Genomic DNA, 25,726 nt, shown 5'->3' with positions numbered 1-25,726 from the left:
TCTTGTTTGAAAGAATTGTGCTTAATTCTAGATGCTGTATCATAGTCATGATAAATTAGGGAACATTAGATGGAGGGCAATGAAAATGGTGAGGGGTCTGGAAATCATGTCATGAAGTAATTGTTCAGAAAACCAAGACTCAGGCGGGGAAAAGAAGTGATTCAATGGGACATGATAACTGTCTTCCAGTAACTGAAGAGAGAGTTCAGTGAGACACTTAGATATCTGTGTTTTCTCCATTGACGTTAGGTATATTCTGTGTTAAGCAGGAGGATTGCAGCCTTCTATAAGAAGGACTTCCAAAATCCTGCAGTCTGCATTTTGAAGATGCCTGGATCATATCAACCACTGAAGTTTCTTTCAACTTTAAAATCCTTTTTAATAAAAAGTGAGAGTGAGGCAGCCAACACTCCGGTATTACTGACTTTAATACCTGGGGCACTTAAGGAAAATGGGAGATTTTACTACTCAGGTTTGCAAGACCTGTAATCAATTTCCATCTAGGTACTTAGTCTTTCATTCAGCAACACTGCTGCTAGATGAACAATGTCGATTCATTTACGAAGTGACTGGACACGTATCCCCAACAGGCCATGGATTTTTTTACTCAATATTTTTGACATTCTACTTTTTGAAAAATTTCATTTAAAAAGTGGAATGGAGTGATTTCAGCATGACTACCAATCACCATCTTTAAAAAGAGAGAACCAAGTTTCAAAAAAATTACTTTGGGTTTGGTACAGTTTTTCTACAATAGAAGATAGGCTTTGATTTGGCTCATTTCCTTACCTGATACATTCCACAGACTCCGGCCTTGATTTTAGATCTTGATCTTTGGCTGCTACTCCAAAATGAATAGGAAAGAGCCCCCCGAGGATAATGTCCCCTTTCTTCTGGGCTCGTTGGTCAGGCCCATAGGCAGAAGTGCACCAGGTACTTGCCAAGAGGATGAAACAGCAGCTATAAAACGCCATAGTTCTGCTTTCTCTCCAGGGGGAAAACAAGAGTGCTGGTGGTTTGGGGGCCCCTGGAACTTTCCCCCTTGGTGCAGTTCACTCCCTACAGTGTGGGCACATGTCTACAGAGTAATTAATAACAGAACGGAGGCTGTGGTGTTTGAATATCCATTTCTGCCTTTGCCTTTGCAGACTACTAGGTGGGTGGTCCTTGAGTCTTTAGAAGCCACATCACGTAAAGGGTGTCTGTGAGGCTTTCTAAAAGAAAAGAGATAAAATGAATTCAGCTAAGCCTAAATCCCATCTTGTTATGATGACTGCAACTAACATGGCTTAGAATTTCCATTTAGAGAGGCTGATGGGTAACAGGAGGGTAAGGCATGACTGAGAGTCTCATTTTTATAGCACTGCGTGAGATACAGAAAACTTTACTTGCCCATATTGGAGAAGGACTGTGTTCAGTTGTGAGGCCACATTTTGAAGAGGTAATTGATAAGCTAAGGCCTCCACTGACGTCATTGCTGGATTTTAATTCATTCATTCTTCTGCGTGAATAATGCATAGAATTTTCTTAGTAGTAGTAGTTCCTTGCATTTATTGTTATATAAATGATATTTTATTCAGCACCTATGTTCTTACAGAAAATACAGAATAGTCATATTTAAGTTTAAATTTGGCTTTAAATCAATCAAAAATGTCAGAAAAGGCCATTTTTTAATTCTTTCTTTATTATAGTAGATTCCCATTTTTGTAACTTATCACAGATTTCTGGTTTCAGTTTATAATATAATACTCTGTAAACTTTTGAGGAATGATTCTTGTAGAAGATGCAGATAAATCAAAGGTCAGATTATGCTGATAAGGCTTAACAGCTGGATCTAGGGAAAAGTCCTTCTGCTAGGAAATCTTTGTTCTTCTCTACACCCTATCACCCACTTTCTGGGTCAATTACCAGTTATATGTTCATGTTGGGTAACTCTACAGCTTCTCCTGAGGTTCAGAGCCAGTACTGAACTGTCATGTGGCCATCTCCACCTGGATGACAGGTGCTTCCAACTTGGCAGGCTCTTAACTCACCTCTTTCCCAAGGTTGCTGGTTGCTACTTCATTGTTTTTTAATCTCAGCAAATGGTGTACCACCCACAAAGACACAAAATAAGGAGTCATCCTAGCCTCCTCCCTCTTCTCATCATTGCCTTTCATATTCAAACAACCACCAAGTCCTGTGGATTGTGCTTCCTAAATCTCTGAAATCATTTACTCCTTTCTATTTCCAAGGCCATCTTAAGTCTGCCAGCATTTCGTATCTGGATTTCTGCAACTATTTCCTCATAGACTTTTCTGCCTCCAGTTTCATTCCTTTGCAATCTGCTTTTACAAATCTTTGGATGCCATGGAACGTGTGGTTTGGAGCACAGAGTCTGAAGTTAAACCTGGCTTTGAATCATAGTTTCACTGTTTTCTAACATATGACTTTAGTAAAGTCACTTTCTGTGATCTGAATAACTATGCATGGAGGGTCATTAACACAGTGTAAGTAGTAAACTCACAGAAAATGCTAGCTGTGATCCAGTTTCACTCTTGGTGGTTTTCTCTTTGAACTCCACGCTCCAGTCATCCCAAAGTGCCTTCAGTTCCTCAAGTACACCAGACCTTTTGTAAAATTCTCAGACCCCACACATCCCATTCCCCCTCTTTGGTCCCTCTGGCCTAAACTTTGCCTGGAAAACATCTAATCTTTCAGTTTTTAGGAGCTCATATCCACAGGATGTAGCTTGGCAAACTCGGGCCTTTGTGTGAATGGAGAAAAGAACTCCTCTGGGCCAGACAAAGCCCCACACTGAGGCATCCAGCTTAGGGGTGGAGCACAGCCTGGATTTCCCATGTCCCATGCTGCCTGCCTCTTGCCCTTTAGGAACGCTACCTCCTCCAATAGCCATTCTAGCAGATGCTGGGCCCCATGTGGAAGGAGTACCCCCACGGACACTCAGCATTCATGGAATTATCTCCCATAATGTCTGAACTTCTCCATGACCTCATGTCTGAACATCCATGATCCATCCAGAACTACCATAGTTCTCTGACTCCAGTCCTGCATTTAGATTTTTGGCTTCATTTCTTGGACCTTGGTCATGCATTCATTCATACACTTAATAAGTACATGTGTTGAGGACTGGGAATATAAAGGTAACAAATGTATGTATGTTCCCTGCCCTCAGGAACTCCCAGTCCAGTAGCAGGCACATTGGTATAGGGGGTCAGAATTTATCTCACCATTCAGAAGTGAAAAAAAAATGATAACTTTGGTTTCAAGAACTAAATTCAGCTGTGTTCCCTAGCATTTAGCCATGTCTGCAATAGTAAGTGCTGAATAAATGTTGAATGAATGCATTAAAAAAAAAAAAAGCACTTTGGAAGGAGACAAAAACTAGCATTTATTGAACCAGGCCTTGTGTCATGTCCTTTAAACATCCAGTGTATTTTAAATTTCACAACTGCAATACCAACTTTATTTTCTAGATGGGGGAATAGATTCTCCATATATTCAACTTACTCAAGTGAGAAATTCTGGCACTTGAATTAAGAATACCTCAAGAACTAAGAATTTTAAGGAGTCTGGAGTGGTGTACTGAATTCGGAGAGTGAACATTATTACTGATTAAGGTAGGTCACTAAGACCTGTTAAATTTTCTCTGTGAAAGATTAACTACTTGGAGAAGTTTATTAACTTCATTAGTCTGTTCAAAAGAAAATTCATGGTGAGAAGTAAGAGATCAAGGAGAGATTTCGGGTCAATTTGTAGCAGTTAAGTCCACCAGTCCAATGCAGTCTCCAAACTGCCCTTTCTAGTCCAATTACTAGGGTCTAATTTGTTTGAAAGCTAAATTGTTCTAAATTCTCCCTCATTCTTTCCTCCAATATCCAACCACTTTGTCCTGTTGACTCTACCATCTTTCTCCACCCCGTCTTCCCCTTTCAATTGCTATTGCCACTGCTGTTGCTGCTGCCTTTCCCAGACTCCCACGGCCCCCCAGTTTCCTTACTGCAAAAGCTTTCTTTTCCTTCTCCCTCAGTCCTGCTGTCATTGAAAGTGACACTCAGAGCAGTGTCAACTGTGATCATAGCACAGTGAATTAACACTTGGAGTTCATTGTGACTTCAGCTTGCAGGAATCAAAGTACATAAGTCCTTAGTCACTAACACTTCAGTTGCAGTATCTGCAGTAAGGACATCTGATTGTATCCCTCCTTTTATGCCACACTAAAATTGTTTTTAGCTTGACATGTGGTTACCCGAAATAAAAACCACTTCCCTCAACTTCCTTTATGACCAGTGGGATGTCAGATGAGGTGCCTCCAAGAAACTGCTTAAGAGTTCGTGTTTGTCCTTTGTCTTTTCATCCCTCTTCCTTCCTTCTGCTGCATCGGAGGTCTAGGTGACAGCTGGAGCCCATCTTGACCCAGGCACCCTATCTTAGGGAATGATGGTGCCATGAGCTGATGATTTCATGGAGCAGAACCTCTGTATGAGACTGTTTCCAGACTTTTACATGACAGATAGAAAATGCTTCTAGCTCGTTTAAGCCATTGTTATTATATTTCTTCTTTCTGTAGCTATATTAACAGTATCTATCCAAGAGTCACAAGTGAACCCATTTGTTTTCCTTACTATAAGTTCATTTCATTTAAATCATATATAATCATGTTTGTCCTCCTGTAAGAAAGTATTGTAAACACAAGCTGAAGCTAGTATTTGTTCTTTATCTCAAAGGCAAATATATTTGGAAGAGGAAATGACCCGTGTACCAGCTGGTTTTATGTTTAGAAGGTCCTTGAAATCATGATGGGTGTTTCAGTACTAACAGATGACTGATTGGTGAGTTCCTAATCCAGGAGATGTGGGATGGGAGGTCAGGCAGATTGGTCTGTGGCTCCATAGGTTCATTAATTTGTAAATTCATGGAATTATTGGTTCATTCAAAAACAGTTATTGAGCTCCCCCGCAATGTGTTAAACACTAGAGGATGTGAGGAACCTAGGAGAGGAAGTTGAGATTGTTCCCTTCAAGGTACTCATGGTTTAAAAGGAGATAAAGATACGTATTATAAGTAGTGATGCAAATGCCACAAAGAGGCATGAAGTAGGTGTTGAGAAAGTACAGAGGCAGAAGATACTTCAAGGAGAATTAATTCAAAGTGGGGACCAGAAACTTCTTGAGGGTATGGCCTGTCTCTTCTCATCCCTGTAGCTTGGCACCAAGTATAATGCCTAGAATTTAATATGTGCTCCACAAATATTTGCTGAAAGAAAGAATGAATGAAACATGACCAGTAAAAATGAGCAGTTGTCTGGGGGGAATTGTAGGACAAAATAGAGAAGGGTCATCCCACAAGACCAAAGGTTCCTGAGGGAAGGATTTTCATCATGATCACAGTTGCCTTCTCAGTACTGAACATGGTACCTGATACTGAAAAGTGTCAATATCTCTTGAACTTGCATTTGTCCAAAAAGCTCCAGAGTCAGGGATGAATGAACAGAGGATGGAAGGGCAAGATTAGAAGACAACATTGCAACATTTCGATTTCCAGCAAAGTAAAAACCACCTTGGTTCTTGCCCCCTTGGCTTTAACATTTCCAGAAATTGTGTAACTCTAGAGAAGAATGATTTTGTCTACATTTCAGCTAGACAAAACCAAAGCATAGACCTCTAAACATAGAACGACTCAGAAATAAATAAATAAATAAAACCACTCAGTAAATTAGAGGCATGACAAGCTCAAAAAAATATAATTTGTTGATTCTTAACATGCAGACATAAAAATTCTAGGTTGCCTAGAGAAAAGGTGGTTATGAAACCAAAAATTTCCAGTAGAAATCATTTATCTACATACAGTGAATACATGGATTTGTCTATTTGTCTGTGATTTATTATACTATAATCTTTGGCCTCTTTTGTCATGCTGATCATAAAGAACAGTAACAGTAAGGTGTGAAGCCACCATTGCAGAAAAGGTGAAACGTATACACTTTAATGAGGGTGAATAGGGAAAAACCTGAGAAAGTTCAACCAATAATCACAAAACCCATGTACCTGGCTCTGGTTACAGCTTTCTTTACCTCTAGCTGAGGACACATCCACAATGTGGGTTTTTATACGCACCTGGGGTGCATTTGTTAAAAAATTAGAGACATCTTATCTGTCATCATTAATGTGACCATCCTCAGGTCTGTGTCAGACTTCATTCCTTCTGTATTAAAGCAAGGGACATCTTGTTTTAAAATGAGGGCCCTCTTTCAGCACTGGGGGAACACAACCTGCCGAGTCACACTCGGCTGCCTCCCTCCAGCCTGGCTTGCTGTTCACCCGCCAGCTGCACAGGTTCTTACCCTCCATCTCCCTGACAACAGGTGTGACTTTTGGAGAGTCCATGCCTCATTTAGTCCTGGTAATGGCTTAATTGAGTTGGAAAAATGCAAGGACAGGAGCGTGATAAAAACCAGCTGAGCTGGGTTCCTGTTAGTCATTGGAAAAAGCTATCAAGGAAGGGAGGAGAAAGGATGAACAAGACTGGGGAGGAACAGCATAGAGTGTCAAGCAAAATGGGGAGAAAGAGCCAAGGCAAAGCAAATAAAGGAGATAAGTAGGAGAGGAAATGAACATTCATTAATGTTGTACTAGGAGCTCTGTGACAACATGGCCTGGTCTTTCCCATTCGTGGCCCTGAATCCAGAAGGACACCATGAATGATTAGGCGAGTGAATATATATGTAGGCTGCCCACATCACAGTAAACCATCTTAGGAGTTTATAAAGCTATTAAGAAGAAGGAAAAAGACAAAAAAGGAAATGGAATGGGAGTTGAGGGAAGGTGAAAAAGTCAAGGTTAAAAAATGATGAGAAATGCTCATTCTCTGCTGTAGAGTCTTAGAAGTTGAAATGTGTGCTGGCTTTGGACTTTGACATTGCCGATGCCTGGTTTCCACAACAGGACAGAGTGAGTTCCTGGGGACACAGGCTATGAGTTAGAAAATTTCTTGTCCTAAAATGATTCCCTTCATGCCTTAAGTAAGCTCTGCTGATGGATGTGTGGACACCAATGGGCATAATTAAATGGTTCAGGTGAAAAGCAAAGATATGCAACTCATGTCTTTATAAAGAAAAATGTCAGAGCTTCAAGTCCTATATGAAAAAAATATTTCTGTGGAATAATGTCCTGGTACAACTTTTCAAAACTGCAAGGAACCCTGATAAGCCAGGTGTTTTTTTAGCCTGGTGTCCCAAGATATGCTACTACAGTGTCCTCAGGTAAAGTAAGTTTGGGAATTGATGTACACTCTGTGCCACAAGGACACATTTGCCTCCCAAAGGCTTTGAGAAGTCCTGCATTAAAGATAACTTTAACCCACTCATTCTGAAATTTATTTCAGCATGAAGCTCTTAGTAACAATGCTGTGAAACACAGTCTTGGGAAATGTTAACCTCATGAAAAGCATAATATCCTCCCCTGGGACCTCCCCAGTCTCTCTGGATGCATTTTTGAATGGGGAGGTATGTCCATCCCTCCTGGGCATAGCATTTCTTGTAATCCCAGGAATGAAATTCCAAAGGATGGTATTGGAAATAGGGGGTGGGGTCCAGTCATTCTCTGATCTTGGGCATACATGTTCCTGCTCTCTTCTCCTGCAAGATGTTTCCATGGCATTCAACAAACTTGTACACCAAACCTTTCTCCCTCCCACTTGCAGCAACTCTGACCTAGAATAGCGTTCCCCTACAAGGACCTTTGGTAAATGCAGGTAAATGCAGTGCTGGTAAACTGGCTCTCTGGAGGCAAAAATAAAATAGGGAAAGAAAAGGAAAAAAAAATGAAAGAAAAAATGACCTGATTTGTAGTGTTTGCTGAATGTTCCCACCTTGGCAGATTTCAAGCTACTAATGATTTAACAACCAACTTGTAAAAATCCTTGCTATTTAGCTGTTGGCTCTCACGGGCCGATAGCAGAAGCCTGTCGAAACACACTGCTGGGACACAGCTCTAAGCAAATGGAAATGCAGTCTTTGGAAAAACTGGCTCCAATGTTATAGGCATTATGAAATCTTCTCTTACCTCCTGTTTGCTTCTCTGCTCTGCCTGCTAGGAAGCTGAAGCCAAATTTGAGTTCCAGCTCTAGAGAATATAGAAATCAAAGAGTGCATTTTTGTGTTCTAACATTACTCAACATATTGCTTTTTCTTTCTGTGCTTATTTCATCCCATTTCCTCACCCTATTAAATCTTTCATTTTTATAACAATGATAGGGATATAAACATAGAAACAAATATATATTGGGGGTTCTGCTATGGGGAATAAGAAGTGCCCCCGGGAACGACTGCAGTGAGGAGGAGGGAGTCTGGGAAAGCCATTCTTGCCTCAGTAACTGAGTGGGTAGATTTAAGTGACTGTTTTGGGAGACCAGGTCATTAATCAACACTGGGTGTTATATGCAACGAGTGAATCGTTGAACACTACTTCAAAAACTAATAATGCAATATATTTTGGCTCACTGAACATAGTAAAAAAAAAGAAAAAATAGAATACAGAATTTTAGAGGTGGAAGGGACCTGGGAAGAATAACAGGTTCACCCTGAAACCTTCTGACACTTCAATGTTTGGATCATGGTGGCCACTCTTACCCAGTGTGGGAGTTGGAATTCAGAACCCATGGGGAAAACTGTGAGATTCAGCAACAAAAGGGAAGAGAAGTCATTTCCTTTTTTCCCTGTTTGTCTGGGCACCCAAATGTATCTTAGTAATAGCATTTTAGGTTTTTAGGAGACTAAGCTACTTTCATTTTCAGCATAAAATCTATTATGGGAATTCCTAGAGTTTTGACTGGCCCTTAGGTACATAGAGTTGTATTAATCATAATCCTTGGTTGGTGATACACCCTCACCATTGGCCCATACCTGCTCTGTTTTTATTTATTAAATTATTTTTATTTTTATTTTTGTTTATGGAAAAATTTTTCTGTTCATTTATCTTTCCCATTATTCTATCAGAGTTTTGGGTTTTCCCCCTCAAAATTTGAGAGTTCTTTATATATTATGGATATTAGTCCGTAAGCTAATACAATACCTTAAGTTGTGGGATATGCTACAAATATTTTCTTTTTTTAAGATTTTATTTATTCATTTGACAGATGGAGAGAGGCAGAAAGAGAGGGAACACAAGCAGGGGGAGTGGGAGAGGGAGAAGCAGGCTTCCCACTGAGTAGGGAGCCCAATGTGGGTCTCGACCCCAGGACTCTGAGATCATGACCTAAGCCAAAGGCAGATGCTTAACTACTGAACCACCTGGGTGCCCTGTTACAAATATTTTCAACGAATTTGGCAGTTCTTTGACTTTATTTTACCACCCAACTTTAAAATACATTTTATGTGGTCAAATTTATGAATTATTTCCCTTATTGTCTCTGGATTTTGAATTATTAGAAAGATTTTCCCTACACTGAGTTTATAGAGGAGCTCACCGTATTTTTTTCCACTCTAATTTGTTAATTTATTTTCTATCTAACTTTTTAAATTTTACATTTAGTTTCCTGATCAGTTTTTGTGTATATTATGAGATATGGGTCTGATTTTACCCTTGTTTCCAAGTGACTACCTAGTTGTGCCAGCAACATTTATTAAAAAGCTCATCTAAACTAAATAAGTAAATAAATAGCCCATCTTTGCTCTGTGGTTGAAGATACCCCTTTTATCTATTCTATCCTTGTCTGTATGTCTATTCTTATGGCAGTGGCAGTAGCTGTTTTTGTTTTTGTTTTTAAGTAGTCTCGTGCCCAGCATGAAACCCAACATGGGGCTTGAACTCATGTACCCTGAGATCAAGACCTATGCTGAGACAAGAGTCGCAGTCTTAACCTACTGAACCACACAGGTACCACAGTAGCACCTTGTTTTAATTAGGGGTATTCATAGTACAGTTTATTACCTAGTAGGACTAGTCTACATTTATAGCTTTCATTTCTTAGTGTGTTCTAGGCTATTCCTGCATGCTTGTTCTTCCTTATAAACTTTGGCATCAACTTGTCCAGCTTCATAAAAAAAGCTTGTAGATATTTTTATGGGGATTATATTACATTGACATCTTTATGGTGTTGAGTTGTCTTATCCAAGAACTTCAAGGATGCCTTTCCTTTTGTTTCAAGAGTGATTTCATGTAGGGGTGCCTGGGTGGCTCAGTGGGTTAAGCCTCTGCCTTTGGCTCAGATCATGGTCCCAGGGTCCTGGGATGGGGCCCCACATGGGGCTCTCTGCTCAGCAGGGAGCCTGCTTCCTCCTCTCTGTCTCTGCCTACCTCTGCCTACTTGTGATCTCTGTCAAATAAATAAATAAAATCTTTTAAAAAAAGTAATTTCATGTCTTTCAAGAGTGTTTCCTCTCATCGGTTTTGCACATTTTTCTTAAATTTATTCCTAAGTATTTAATTATTTTTGTTGCTATTATAAATGGCACTTTCTTTACCATTATGTTCTCTAGCTATTATTTGTGTTTATGGAAGCTGTTGACTTTTGTATGTTAATTACGTATGTTGATAACTAACTGAATTCTTTTATTATTTAAATTACTTCCATTGTTCATTGATTCTCTAGTATTGTCTGGAGATTTTTTATTGAGATAGAATCGACATATAACATTATATTAGTTTCAGGTGCACGGCATAATGATTCAGTATTTGTGTATATCGTGAAATGATCACCACAAAAAGTCTAGTTGACATCCACCATCACACATAGTTATAAATTTTTTTTCTTGTGATGAAACTTTTTAAAATCTAATCTCTTAGCAACTTCCAAATATACAATGTGGTATTATTAACTATATAGTCACCATGTTGTACATTACGTCTGATGACTTACTTTTTTTGTAATTGGAAGTTTATATCTTTTGATCACCATTACTCACTTTTATTTCTTTATTTTTAAGTTATTTTTAATAATAATGAATAAGCATCCCAAAGAACATTAGTAGTACCCTCCCTGTAGGTTCCCCTCCTGCATCCTGTGCTCCTATGTCTTTCCCACTAAAGAGACCATCATCCTGAACATATCCATCATTTCTTTGCTTTCCCTTCCACCCCACCAACCCCGGCTTTAAATTTTTTTTTGGGGGGGGGCGCCTGGGTGGCTCAGTGGGATAAAGCCTCTGCCTTCCGCTCAGGTCATGATCCCAGGGTCCTGGGATTGAGCCCCGCATCGGGCTCTCTGCTCAGTAGGGAGCCTGCTTCCTCCACTCTCTGCCTGCCTCTCTGCCTGCTTGTGATCTCTCTCTGTCAAATACATTAAAAAAATTTAAAAAATTTAAAAAAAGAAATAAAAAAATTTTTTTAATCATAATGAAGACTGGGAAGATATACATCAAAATGTTGAGTGATTTGTTCTCAGTGGTAGAATTATGAATTTTTCCCATTTTGCTTTTTGTTTTTGAAACTTAAAAAAATGTGTAATTTTTTTAAATCAGAAAACATATTACTGTAAAATGTTATTTAAAAGGTTCGGATAGGCATATTTGAGTTTTCCCTATCCTACATAAATTCATAATAAAAATAGGTTGAAAAAAATTTTAAAGAAAAGGTTACCTAAGGAAAAAAAGATGGCTATATAAATAGATATAAACATTAAATATGAAGGAAAAACACTGCAAAAATGATTTTACTATCTGGTCATACTATATGTACTTTGAAATATATTTTGAAAAATATGCTTAACCCATAAGCATACTACTTCTTCATTCTTTTTACTTCCATTTTTACATTCATTCCACTTTTTACTTCATATCTCCCATTCTTTTTAAATAAAATTTTTACCTTCTTTTTCTCTCTTCTCTGTCTCTCAAACTTTTAATTGAAATATAAGACATCAAGACATATACACAAATCATAAGTGATTTTTCACAATGTAACACATTCATGAAACCAGAATCCAAGAAACTAGATTGAGAAATAGAACCAGAGCCCCAGAGACCTCACTCATGCTTCTTCCTAGTCATTATTCTCATCCAAAGTAACCAGTAACCTGACCTTTACCATCACAGATCAGTTTTTCATGTTTTTGAACTTTATATACATGGAATTATGTAGTATATACTCTTTTGTGTCTGGCTTCTTTTTTCCAATGTTATGTTTGCAAGATTCATCTATACTGTTTTGTGTAACCATGGTTTGTTTTCTTCTCATTGTCGTATAGCATTTTTATATGACTATATTGCACATTATATCCATTCCCCTGTTACAGTTTTATTGAAAGATTTTACTTATTCATTTTGAGAGAGAGTTCACAAGCAGGGGGAGGGGCCGAGAGAGAGAGAGAGAGAGAGAATCAAGCTGACTCCACACTGAGCACAGAGCCCAATGCAGGGCTCGATCCCACCACCCTGAGTCTGTGACCTGACCTGAAATTAAGAGTCGGACATTTAACCGACTGAGCCACCTAGATGCCCCACAGTTTGGGGTTTTAGTGAGTAGTGCTGCTGTGAACATTATTGAATATGTCTTTTTGAGAAATATGTTGAGTACATGCCTGAAGTGGAATTGCTGGGTCATAGAGTTTGTGTATGTTTAACTTAGTAGGTAATATCAAGAAGTTTTTCAAATGGTTGTAACCAGTTTATCTTCCCATCAGCAGTAAATGAGAATTTCCACTGACCCGTATCCTTGCCCACCAGTGATATTGCCAGGCTTTCTCACTGTAGCCATCTCTTGTTTTCCTTTTATATGGTTATGTTGTATTTACATGTATTCCTAAGAAGCATTAAAATTATTTTAATTGTTTTAAACATTTTAAAAGGGCATCATGCTACATGTAATCTTCTGAGACTTTTTTCACTTAATGTTATATTAATACAATTCAATTATTATGTGTTACTATATTGTTCATCATTTTGACTGCTTTTTTAATAGCCCTTTGTGTGAATATATCACAATTTATTCATGCACTTTCCCACTGGTGGGCATTTGGGTTGTTTCAGTGATAATGGCAATTGCTTCCTTCAGATTTGCTCTTGTCTGTGCAGGAATCATGGAAGAGTTCTGTGAAAATCCCAGCTACTATTTGTTTCTTGCAAAATCTAAGGCCCAAAATGACATACTCCCATCATCCTATTTTAAAGAACATTTTGCCTTAAAGTTAACCAAAATCACATATATTTTAAAAATTAGGGCTATTTCCTTTAGCTTACATTATCACTGCAGCAAAAGTCCAGAGGCAAAAAATTCTAATTCATTTAATGGTGCAATAGAGTTGCCTTCCTTTTTTTTTTCCAGGCTTAACAATTCAAATTTCTTTCAAACCTTTCTGCTTAGGACAATTTCATATTTTTCTAGAGATATATGTTAATATCCTGTGAACTTTTTCTAACCTCTTCACGTCAGTCTTTAGAGTATGCTAACAAAAATGGAACCATGCTTGAAACTGACTTGAGGTTGAAAGGCATTGTGTCCTTGCCCTTTTGTGACAGATCTCAGGACATGTTTGCTGCCTTTTGTTTACACAATATAATTTGGGTGACTCGCATCAACATTCTGGTCATCTGGGTTCTTCTTGTTTTTCTAATATATATTTGTTTCACAGTCCTGTCAGAATCTATACTGGCATTTTTTTAAAAAAATCTCCAGATATATCACAATGCAGTTGTTCAAACTGAATTTTATTTCTGAAGAACTATCACCCCCTGTTAAATTCATTTTGAATTTGTTTCTATTTTTGAAGAAACGTCCCCCTGGCAAGAAATGCCAGGAAATAACTGGCATCTCCAAATGTGTACTTGTTGGAGGATCATGAGTTGTCATTTAAAAACATGGTACATTAAAAACATGGAACATGCTACATTCATTTGCCCCCAGGAGAAGATTCTCCACTAGACACCTGAAGCTGTTTTGGACAAGACAATCTGGAAGCATAGTAACACTTTCCCCAAATAAAGCCACATATGTTTCCATAAGCCTGACTTTGAAGCTGGATTATCCAGCATACCCTCACATGTGGTGGAAACCCATCCAACTGATTTCCTGCAATGTGGTAAATCTCAGGCAGAAAGGTAATATTGAATAGATTCTCATATCTGTCAGGCACTGGGCTGGGGGCATGGCAGTGGGTCTCAAAGTAAAGTCCTTGGACTACCACATCAGTCACAGCATCACCTGGGAAGTTGTTAGAAATTCCTGCATCCCATCCCAACCTAGTGAGTTAGATACTCTGGGAGGGGGTCCAGCAATCTGGTTTTAATAAGCTCTATATCCAGTGTATACTCAAGTTTGAGAACTGCTGCTAGACTATTTTAAACAATTCTTTTTTATCTGCATTGGCATGGGTTAGTAGTCTGTTCTTGGCTCTGGAAAATCTGGTTCCTAAGAATAATTTCAAAATGAACCTTTTTTCCCCAATGTTATAACTTTTTTTTTTCTAAGCATAACCTAATAAGGCAGAAATGCATTGGCGCACACACACAGTAGTTTCCTGTCAATGTCAATTCATTCTTCAGTTTCTCTGAAATTCTTCTCACGTAATAATTGTTAACATCTTACAAAACCAGTATTCCAGGAAACATACTTCATAAATCACTGCTCAGTAGCTAGGGTGAATTTCTGTATCTATAAAAAGTATGCATGATTTGTGAACTATAGAAAATGTCCATTAACCACAGATTGGCCACTTCTGGCCTTCCCTCCCAGCCAGGGGATTTACCTATCTAGTGATCCTTCTCTTCTACCTTTCTCTGGCAGAATCTTGGGAGCTCTAATTTTAAACTTTTTTTTTTTTTTTTTACAGATTTTATTTATTTATTTGACAGACAGAGATCACACGTAGGCAGAGAGGCTGGCAGAGAGAGAGGAAGGGAAGCAGGCTCCCTGCTGAGCAGAGAGCCCGATGTGGGGCTCGATCCCAGGACCCTGAGATCATGACCTGAGCTGAAGGCAGAGGCTTTAACCCACTGAGCCACCCAGGCACCCCGGGAGCTCTAATTTTAAACTTAACTCTTTCATTATTAAATTCCTCTTTCAGATTTGCCAAATGTATATATATTCCTCACAACCAGTGGATTAGCTCCAGATAGGAAGGTTCAGGATTCTGTGTACATGTGGCCATTAGAAGTCACTTTCACAGGGACACCAGGGTGGCTCAGTCTGTTAAGTGTCTGCCTCCGGCTCAGGTCACGATCTCAGCCTTCTGGGACTGAGCCCTACATAGGGCTCCCTCCTCAGCAGAGAGTCTGCTTCTCCCTCTGCCTCTGGTTCTCCTCCTCCTCGTGCTTGCATGCTCTCTCTCTCAAATAAATAAACAAAATCTTAAAAGAAGATTTAAGATTCTGGAAGATTTAAGAATCTTAAGATTTAAGATTCACAAATCCCCTCTGTCCTGTACCCCCTGTTGTCTTCTGCTCACTCTGTCAGCCCTTCTGGGGGCTCAGAAAGACCTCTCCTTCAGAAGCTGGAACGGTCCTGAACATTGAACAGTCTGTGTCTATCCAGTGCACTATCAGTGTCTCTCCGCTTGCTCCTGAGAGACAGGAGCCTCCTGTGAGAGGCTCCTGAAGACCTGTTGGGGTAAGAGGAGGCCTTACAAAGATCTCCTTCCACTCTGATGCCTCCACTCCTCTTTTGAAGTGAAATCCTATTTTATTTTGATTTTCTTCTCTCTTCTTTGCCTCTTTTGCTTTCTTTGGTCTTTCTGAAGTTTCCAAACTGGGTTATAACACTTCTCCCAATCTCTCTGATGAGAAATGAGCTCTTTTAAAAGTAATGGGAAAGGTTATTATTTCTGTTCCTCTTCAGCTATGCCCATGTGCTGACTATATTAGACCAAGGGGCCAACTGTGACCAGATTTGGCCCACCTCTTTTTGTAAACATTTTATTTAAATATATGCAGGCCTATTCACTTGCATATTATCTATGGTTGGTTTGGTGCTACAAGGGCAGATTTGAGTGGTTACAACAGACATTGGCCCACAAAGCCTAAAATATTTACTATTTGGTCCTTTACAGAGTTTGCTGCCCCCTGAAGTAAACTGAACACAGAGAAGACTCCATCTTTGCCAGGACTGTAGGCTGACAGTGTTGGAAATCGTTACGTGCCTGGTATGCACGATGGTTTCTGAAAGTTCAAAGGAGCCGATTCCATTAGCCTTTTCAATTAGGGCAATGAGTCCAACAGTCTGTTTTGTGACCAGAGAAACAGGCCACTTCTTCTCCCTGGTTGCCATCTGACTCACTCAGGAGACATCAGGGGTCTTGTTTGTTTGCCATTTTTTCACATGAAGAGAATGGAGTGGGTTGTGTAGTGGGGACTCCCCCCAGTGAAAAAAGTCTAGCTAAAGATGGGAAGTCCAAGCTGAGACACTGAATCACCAGCAGCAACAGTTTTTACCCCCTTTGATGCTGCCAAATGAGTCAGTTCCCTGGGAACCAGCTACCTTCCTATGAAGATGACCTTAAGGGAGGGTATGATTGGTGTGGTTTGGTTGGGAAACAGAAATACCACTACCTCCCATGTAGCCCATGCCTGGTCTTGGCAGGGTGGAGGCCTGAAAGGAGACGGCCCAGAACTTCAAGTGAGGGAAAAAATGTTTGCTTTGGAGATCACTTTCATTCTGCTTCTATCATTGATGAATGCAAATGCCTTTGTGAAGCTGTCCTCTTGCATTTCTCTCATTTTCTTCTCCTCCTCATCACAGCTCCACTTCCCAAGACCCTGAGGCTCAGAGGAGGGCTCTTGATGGGAGATTAGAGAACACTGGAAGGGGAGGGGACTTATGTCAATGCCCTGCAGCCAGGCACCAGCAGGACAAGAGGGAAGGGAGGCACCTAGGGTGCAGAATGGGAGAGGCACTGGTTGTGAGGGCTGGCCCTTGTCCTGGCCCTTTGGGAGGCACAGCCCTATGGTTGGACAAGTGTGGTTTGTTACTCACTGCGGAGAAGCAGAACTGTGGGTCATCTCAGAGAAGGTAGTAGGAAGAACTACAGGGCTGAGGTTTGTGTGAGGGGAATTTGGAGAGGGCATTTTAGTGACTCTTGTCTAAAGTGAAGGAAGACTAGAGAGAGGCTGAAGCTGCAATTGTAAAGATGCAGTAGTCATCTGAGCCAGGGTAGGGGGATATTTGGTTGTTTTTGTGGTTTGGATAATGTTAACATTTTTTTTTTTTTAATCTGTGCTCAGACATGATTGTGAAGTGCTTTTTTTTTTTTCTGTCTCTGTCCTTCACAGTCACAGACTGGTCTTGTTTGATGGTGAAGTTCTATGAAGTTGCTTATGTTCGGCAGGAAAACATCAGGGACTTACTGATAGTGCCACCCATCTCCCCAGTATCAGGGGCCAGTTTTCTCTTTCTCACTGACCAGTTAGTCTCACTGACTGACTCTTTTTCACTTCCTTAAAGTCACAAAAGTCACAAGATAGTGGAGCCAGAAAGGACTTTAGAAGCTATCTAGTTCGAACCTTGCATGTTTAAGCTAAGAAAATGGAAGATCAGAGATGTTGCCTTCCTTGCTAACATGACACAGCCAGTTAGGACTGTCTCTCTCTCTCTCTTTCTCTCTCTCTCTCTCTCTCTCTCTCACACACACACACACACACACACACACACACACACACACACACAGCATCATACAGCTGGTTCTGGGACCCATGTTTCTTGACTCCAGGAACCCTGCATACGCTGGTCCTGCCTCCTTCACCAGCCTCATTGTAGGTGTGGGGACAGCCTATACCACTCTCTTTCCTGTGCTCTAGTCGGCCCAGCCCTTCACTTCCTCCAACGGGCCAGGTTCTTTATTGTCTCAGGTCCTTCCCACAAACTGTTTCCTCTGCTTCGGGTGCTCTTCCCGCACTCTGACCTGTATATCTGGCTTAATTCATTCCTACTCATTCTTCAAGGTTGGCTCACATTCCATCACCTCACAAGGAAGCCCCTCCTGCCTCTCCAGGCCTCACTCCTCCTAGTGCTCTCCATCTTCCTAGCATTTCCCTGCTAGTCCCTCTGAATCTCCAGGCAGTCAGGGATCTGGTCTTTCACTGCCCTATGCTCTGGACATTGCAGATCGTCAATAATGAATGGACAATTTACCCCAAGCCTGGTGGAGTTTCCACCACTAGAATTCTTTTTATAGTATAATTAAAAAGGGTTCTGAAATCTTTTCTTGGTGTCTCTCTATACAAACTTAGAGTCTGGTTGCAAGTAACGAATACAACAGGCTAAAGCAAAAATGCTGAGGTGTTGCAAATAGGTAGAGGATGAATTTGATGATCCCATCCCGATGTGGTCCTTCCTGTGATCACTATCTGGACATGCGGGTGTGCTGGAAAGGCCAGCATGAAGCCAGGAGCCCTGGACAGAGAGGTGTCCTGGAGTCTGAAGCTGCTATTGCATCATTATTTAAAATGTTAGAAGACAGTGTAGAGTAGGCTGTTTGGCAAGAAAAAGGCTATAAAGATGAGATAGTCCAGAGCACTTATTTATATGCCTCTCTCTGAAATGCCAATGCAACTATGTCTGCGCTTCCCAGAAAAAATGCACATCTTCACATAATTCTGTATGTTTCAGGTGTTTCATATAGCCTAAAAGCAAGGTTATATGATTGGAGGTTTTTCTTCCTGTGGAGAGGTACCACTCTCTTACCTCTGTGAAGAGGCAGGGCAAAAATGGAAGCTAAATTTCCTTATTCCCCATCTGCTATCTTTTCCTTTAAAATCAAAATGTTCATTCCGTCATGAGAGACAACAGGGCATAACAGTTGAAGGCACAAGCTCTGAATGAACCCAGGGTTCTCATCTCCGCTTTGACAATGACTAGGTGGTGACTTGGGGCAAGCTGTATCATTTTTGTGCTTTTGTTTCCTCTTTTAGAACACAGGAATGATGGGGTTGCTGTAAGGATTACATTAAAATAATCTTGTGAGAATTTATCACAGAGCCTAGCACGCAGTCGATACTTGATAAATGTTACTTCTTAACATGATGATAGCAATGCCAGCTCCCCTCCCCACCCCGCCCCTCGCTTTACTTTAACTGAGCAGAGAGGTTACTTTGCTGTTTCTCTCTGGTCCCAGAATACACCGGGTTGAGCTCACCCACGGTGCAGCTACCTTCAGATAGCAAGTGTATGATGATGACACAGGACTGGAGCATAAAGTCAGACATGCCACCCAGCAGCTGGGTTAGAGATGCAGTTAGCATCCTGTCCACAGGGTGGATATTAGCTGTGTGACACACTCTTACAGTGGGATCGTGATCAGGACGTTTTCTCATGTCTCCCAGGGTGACCATAGGCCAGAGGATGACAGTGTGAAAGCTGGCAGAAGTTCTGAGCTAATGGCAAGTAAAACAAGCAAGGAAGTTCCGCTGTAGATCCCAAAGGGAGAGATGGGTTTCAGGTTTCAACTGCGCAAATCTCTGATGCTTTATGTATCAGTCCGACAGGTCAGTGCAACAACTTGGAAGTATGTTTGTGGAGAAACCAAGAAAAAGCCTTTTGGCTGGGAAACCCTGTTGGTGACAGAGAACTAGAAGGGGCCAGGGGACCCTGGTTCTAGTCTCGGCTCTGCCACTCCCCCTGATTGAGTTGGACAGCACCGATTTGGTGAGTCCTGCGGGCGGAGCCTCAGCAGAGGGCTGGCCACTCTGCCTGTCCCCACCCCTCGCCTTCCAAGGGTGAGAGGGTCTCCCTCCTCCCTTCGCCCAGCCCCCTGGGCTCAGCAACCGTCCTGGGTTGGGGGGATAGTGGGCTGGAGAGGATGCCCCTCGCGGAAGCCCGCTCCTTTCTCCGCCGTCAGCAGCCCCTGCCCGTCGCTCCGGCGCAGCTCCCCGCCGTTTCGCCCGCGCGTCCACGCGCCCGCATGGGCCAGGGGCCCGGCTGTGCTGGAGCAGAAAGATCGCAGATCGATTTCCAGCCTCAGCCTGGCGGTGGCGTCAGCAAGGAAGTGAGATTGTTTTGACTTGTAATGCGTGGAGCTGGGGGAGAGGTCCTCTATGGCCTTGCGCGCCGGCCCCGCGGCGAGAGGGGACACTGCCTTTGCACTTTCCTGCTCCTGGCAGGGGACTGACGCAAAAGGTCTCCCAACACGCCTCGGGCCAGTTTGGGGGATCGCCTCCCAAGGCCTTAGGCTCCTTTAGGAGTCATTGATAATTTAAGACCAGAGACACACTCTGAGCAAAATGAATACATAATCGGAATCCAGTAAAATCCAGGCGGCATGTCTATGATTAGTCTGAATCTGTCATTTACAAACGGGTTAACTGAGGCTCAGGGAGGGGACACAACTTGCCAAGGCACATGACCTTTGGCAGTGCCAGGAATAGAATGTGAATGTTCATTCTGTCACTTCATTGCTTAGGTAAGGAATGGAAGCCGAGATGCAAACAAACCTTATAAACGCACTCCAGGAGGGAAGTAGGAAATTTTGGTTCTAGTGTGCATCCTGATTTTGAGGGTGGGATGGAACTGGGAGAGAGTAATAGAGAAGCTGGCAAAAAATGTTTAGCAGATTTAAAGTGTATATTTAAATTTAAATATACTAAATATAATTAAATATATTTTAAATAAATTTAAATAAAATTTAAATTTAATTTTAAATATAAGACTGTTCACAATAAAACAAGCATTTGGCATAGATTATCTTCACTGTACTGTGGGATTATTAAATTTTAACAATATTTCAGAAAAACAGGGATTTTTCTATCTTGTAGGCCCTTTATTGCACACAGGCAAGGCTGTGTTAATCAACTGTGGTAACCCAAAGGATCTGAGAGTTAGATCATTTATAATAAAATGCTAAATATGTGATTGGGAATTCCAGATAGGGTAAGTCAATGGGTATCTGGGGGGTGTACCAGAGAGGAGTAGGGCATTGGGGGATGGAATATGTAGATGGGGGAGGGAAGGGAGGATGCCTGCTGGGGAGTAGAGAGGGTGAAGGCACAGGAGCAGGTAGTTGTGGTCCCTTCTTAGCTTCCCCTCTAAGCTGGTAGCCAGGAGCGCACATTCAGTTCACCCTTGCTAGGGCGGCCTAGCTAATGCCCCGAGATAATGGAGGACAACCGTTATCTCATAGGGTTGTTCTAACAGCCATACAAGTGTCTGGTACCTCAATTCCCAATAAACAGATGGCATACAGCTCCTGCCCTGTTCTCCTGAGCCTCTTCCTCTCCTCTGAGTGACCAGTCCTTCAGTCCTTTCTGTCCTTGGGATCTCAACTCTCGCCAGAGATAGATGAGTCTGTATAAGTAGCCCATGAGAGATCCGATCTCTATTCGAGAAGACCAGATTCTTTCCTGTACTCTGCACTTGGCAATACTATTCCTTTTTTTCTTTCCTTCTTCCTCCCTTCCTCTCCTCAATTCATCCTTCCCCCCCTCCCCACTGAGTGAGGAGCCCAATGTGGGACTCAATCCCAGGATACTGGGATCATGACTTGAGCCAAAGGCAGATGCTCAACTGATTGAGCCACACAGGTGTCCCAATACTATTTATTTCTAATAGCAAAAATGGAACTCCATGTCCCACAAGTGAGGACTGGCATGCCAAGATGGTACAATCTCAGAAGACTGTGCAGTCCTTAAAAACAGGTAATAAAACCACCAAAAGGCATATTACAATTCTCATAATATGCTGTTAAAAAATTGAAAAACAAATTTACAGAACAGCATGTATGGTGAAACTAACTGGTTTTAAAAATATGCGTAGACATAGAAAGAAAAAATGGAGCGTTATTAACATCTCTGTGAGCTAGACAGGGAAGTGATTCCTAGTGTTAGGCCCATAATGCTGAAAACAAACAAACAACCAGAGCTACACCAAGATTACCTGAGACTGAGGGGGTTTAAGTGATTTGCCCAATATCACACAGCTGGTAACTGGCAAAGCTTCAGCTGGAACCAGACTGCAGATTCCTGATTCAGTGTTCTTCCACTGGACCACTCTAATCCACTCCTTCCTCAGACTGCTGGTGTCCCTCATAGGTATGTACATTTCAGGAAGGACTTGTTACTTTGAAGTGGTCACATTAACCTGGCCAGAGAGTCATTTAGATGCCAATAGAAAACCATTTTGTTTTTGTTTGCTTTAAGAAATGATACAGTAATGTGCTCAACAGACATCCTACTTGCTTCCTGAGCCTCTCATGGGCAAGTGGTGCGGGCAAGCTGCCAGGCACCTTAGGCACACACCCTGGGTATGTGGACCATCAGCGCTGGTGGGAACTTTGGGAATCACTTAGCAAATGAGAAAACCAAGGGTCTAGACAAAGTGAATTGTCTTTACCTCCAGCTGGGTGTGGATCCTCCCAAGGGCCTCCATTACCTCTCTGTAGAATCTGTTCTGAAATAATGACGTTGTCTTTTAGAGGCTTTCTCAGAGAAAGCCCAACCCCACTTCAGTCCTAGAAGAAGGTAGTCAGCCACGTTCTCCCTTTCTGGTAGAATTCTCAGCTAATATGTCTGTGGCAGGAAGGAGGGGTCTGAATCGCTGTAGATTCAGGTGTTTGTGTGGAAAATGTTCTAGCTTCATGGATCTAAAAGGAAGTGGGAGAAGATGGGAGTTAAATGACAGATAAGACAGATGTGAGTAAAAGGTATTTTATATTTGCCATAGTTGGTCATTAAGATTCATTGAGTTCAGGGTTCAGTTCTCAAGGTGGCTTAATAAAAACTGCAGAAATAGAGCCTTTTCATATCACCAGCTTCATTCTTCATATTCACTGAATGAAAGGATAATGAATTCAGAGTTCCCTCTGAACTCCTTTTAGATCCCCATTCTGTACCATGTAGACCATTTAGGTAAAAATTTGCTATGGGCTGAGATGTCCTAAAGCTGTAGGGAGAGGCTGGGGATGTGCTCAACAGACATCCTCCTTGCTTTATAAGACAAGAGAGACTTTATAGCACCAAGATGGCAGCTGGAATGGTGAGCTTTGATGATTTTCCAAGGAAGAAAATGAGGGGGAAAAAATAAATGATAACCATAGATTCCCAAAATGTTCTTGATCAAATATATAAGGAAACACTGTCTAAAATAAGAGTAAACATGTCTGTTGACTATAGGGCTTATCAGTGCCGTCAATAGCCTAATGTGAATTGTAGAATCTTCAAGAAAAGGACACAGTAAATAAAGTTGAAAGGCAAGACAAATATAATTTCATTCTGTTAATTTTCTTGTTCTTATTGTTTTTCTTCTCCAGGATTTCAAGTTAATAGTGCTGTAAATCCTTGGTATTCTATGATCGTTCTGTTTATTTGTATTTAACTGTGATCATCAGGGATACTGATGATGACTAACACGGATGCTGCTTTGGATTTGTCTAGAAATTTTCAGTCTGTGTCGCTGAATTCCCGATAGTTGGAAATAATCAGTACTGTCCGACACTTCACTGAACCTGACTTATTGGCATAAATTGTCAACCTTTCTATATGTGGCTGGGTAGCATTAACATTGGCTGGGGATTGAGACTGGAAGCAAGATAGGAAGGAGAGGTCAGATGCCAGCAAGCTCTGAGAGGAGACACACTGCTATTCCTTTGGATTGTTACTAGGATGGACCATCATTTTGTCTTATGTGCTTTGGGTTCAGGTATCTCTTCTATTTCTCTCTCTAATAAAAACATTTTTATTGAGCATAACTTAATGAAGTTCACAAATTATAAAACTACAACTTGGTGAATTTTTACAAAGGTACAACAGCCATATAAACACCATCTAGATCAAGACATAGAATATTCCCAGCATACCAGAAGACTCCCTCATGCCTTCTCCCAATTACACCCTCAAATTCTATTCTATCACTCTAGATTAGTTTTGCTTATTCTTTAACTTCGTAGCAAGCATGGAGATGCTTGTTGCTCTGCAGGCTAATGCACCTGGATGTAGCTATTCCTCACGCCCCAACTTCCACACATGCTCATCATGGTTGACCCAATGTGTGTATATACATATGTACATGCAGACAGAGCAGTACTGGCAATACTGAACTGAAACTTCTCACAGAATTCTGAATAGTTTACGTTATGTGCACAACGTTGAGAAGGAGAGAAACAGAATGGGATCAGAAAGGCTAGTAGATTCCTAGGGAGGCTTCCCAAAGGCCTCACACTCTAGAGCAAACCAAGTCTTTAAGGTAGGAGCTCCTCTTGTCTAAATCACAAGAAGCTAAACAACATTGAGTTCATAGTATTTGGTATTCTACGATAGAGCTCACATGTCTGCATCATCCACTAAATGTCTCATCAATCTGGTATCATAGATGGTACCTCTTCATCCCTCTAACCTTGAACTGGTGGGTTTGCCACTCTAACCTTCATTGCTGGCCTAGCCCTGACCAAGGTTTTGAACCAGTTCCCACTCCGGCTCCAGGAAGGCACCACTTGTACACATAAGTATTTCTTTACTGCTTGCTGCCTTCATTGTAAGCTCCATGGGGATGAGAGTGATGTCTGTTTGGTTCACTGTTGTATCTCCAATGGATGGCACAATGCCTTATGTATAGTAAATACTCAATAAATACATGTTGAATGAATAAAATATAAATTGTAAGACAATCCAAATGGTGAAATTAAATCTGTATATATAAGTAATATTAGCTCATTATTGCTGAGGTATTCTTTTACATGCCAAAATTTGCTGATAGCATGTCCTGATGTTTTTATAACTTAAAAGTCTATAAATTCAAATCTTTGTATTAATAAAAACACCAAAAATACTAGCTAACATTGAGCACTTTTTATGTGCCAGACTGTACTGGCTACATAAATAGTGCCTAAAATTTAGTCCTCCAGGACTCAGTGGGTGGCTCAGTGGGTTAATCCCCTGCCTTCTGCTCAGGTCATGATCTAGGGTCCTGGGATAGAGCTCTGCATCAGGCTCTCTGCTCAGCGGGGAGCTTGCTTCCCTCCCTTTTCACTGCCTGCTGCTCTGCCTACTTGTGATCTCTCTCTCTCTCTCTCTCTCTCTCAAATAAATAAATAAAATCTTTTAAAAATTTAGTCCTCCCAGCCAACTATTAAGATGGTACAGTTATTATACCCATTTTTGAGGATGTGATAAGTTTTTAGTTTCTTGCCCTTTTTAATACATCATGGGAACTCCTGTTCTCAGATTCCCTTGTTCTGTGAGAGATAATGTCAAAAAAATATTTCAGGTAAGTGATAAATTGACCAGATCCTTTTAAAATTCCAAAACAGGCATCCCAGACTGAGATCATTTACCAGGCTTTCCCCCCAGGCTTCTGAAACCTAGAAATGCCAGTGGTGGTGATTTAAACAATGTCTCACCACTTCTTCTCTGATTTCCCTTGCCTATGCTCAGGTACTGGAAAAATCAGGTAAAATGATCATGAGGTCAAGGGCAAGGCAGCCTTGAAGGGATAAATCTCCAGCTGAAGGAAACTAGAAGGCAAGAGAATAGTCCTACCCACTTATGTTTTGATGATGTGGCCGTCCATGGAGACTGTGTGTGTAGGAGGTGTGCCCATCAAGAAACAAGATTAATCTGACACACATACTTAAATAATAGTGCCTTACATTTGTACAGGGCTGGACAGTTTGCAAAAGTGCTTTCATGTCCATGATTGAATTAGATTCTCATAACTGCTCATGAAAAGTGGATATTATGAACATCCCATTAAAGATGAGCAAACAGAGGCTCCTCATAGGTAAGGATCGAGGCTCATAGCTTACATGGGACTCAGTCCTGGCTTGGTTCCAGAGCGGTTCCCAAGGCTTCTGCCACCCCATGTACACATCCTGTAGA

The 25,726-nt window shown here is 41.2% G+C and overlaps 1 protein-coding gene across 4 annotated transcripts in view; it reads right to left on the bottom strand.

The window, feature by feature from the left end:
* The window catches only part of CASR (calcium sensing receptor), a 76,174-nt gene that overhangs the window by 27,979 nt on the left and 22,469 nt on the right, over positions 1–25,726 (bottom strand). For all 4 annotated transcript variants that reach the window (XM_059391055.1, XM_059391056.1, XM_059391057.1 and 1 more), the window contains exon 2: positions 790–1,214. In XM_059391055.1, coding sequence (XP_059247038.1) covers positions 790–974 — 185 coding nt within the window. In that variant the 5' untranslated portion in view covers positions 975–1,214. The remainder of the gene's footprint in view (positions 1–789; positions 1,215–25,726) is intronic.

Source organism: Mustela nigripes, chromosome 2, assembly GCF_022355385.1.
Source record: "Mustela nigripes isolate SB6536 chromosome 2, MUSNIG.SB6536, whole genome shotgun sequence".
Lineage (NCBI taxonomy): Eukaryota > Metazoa > Chordata > Mammalia > Carnivora > Mustelidae > Mustela > Mustela nigripes.
This window is presented reverse-complemented; position numbering and strand designations above follow the sequence as displayed.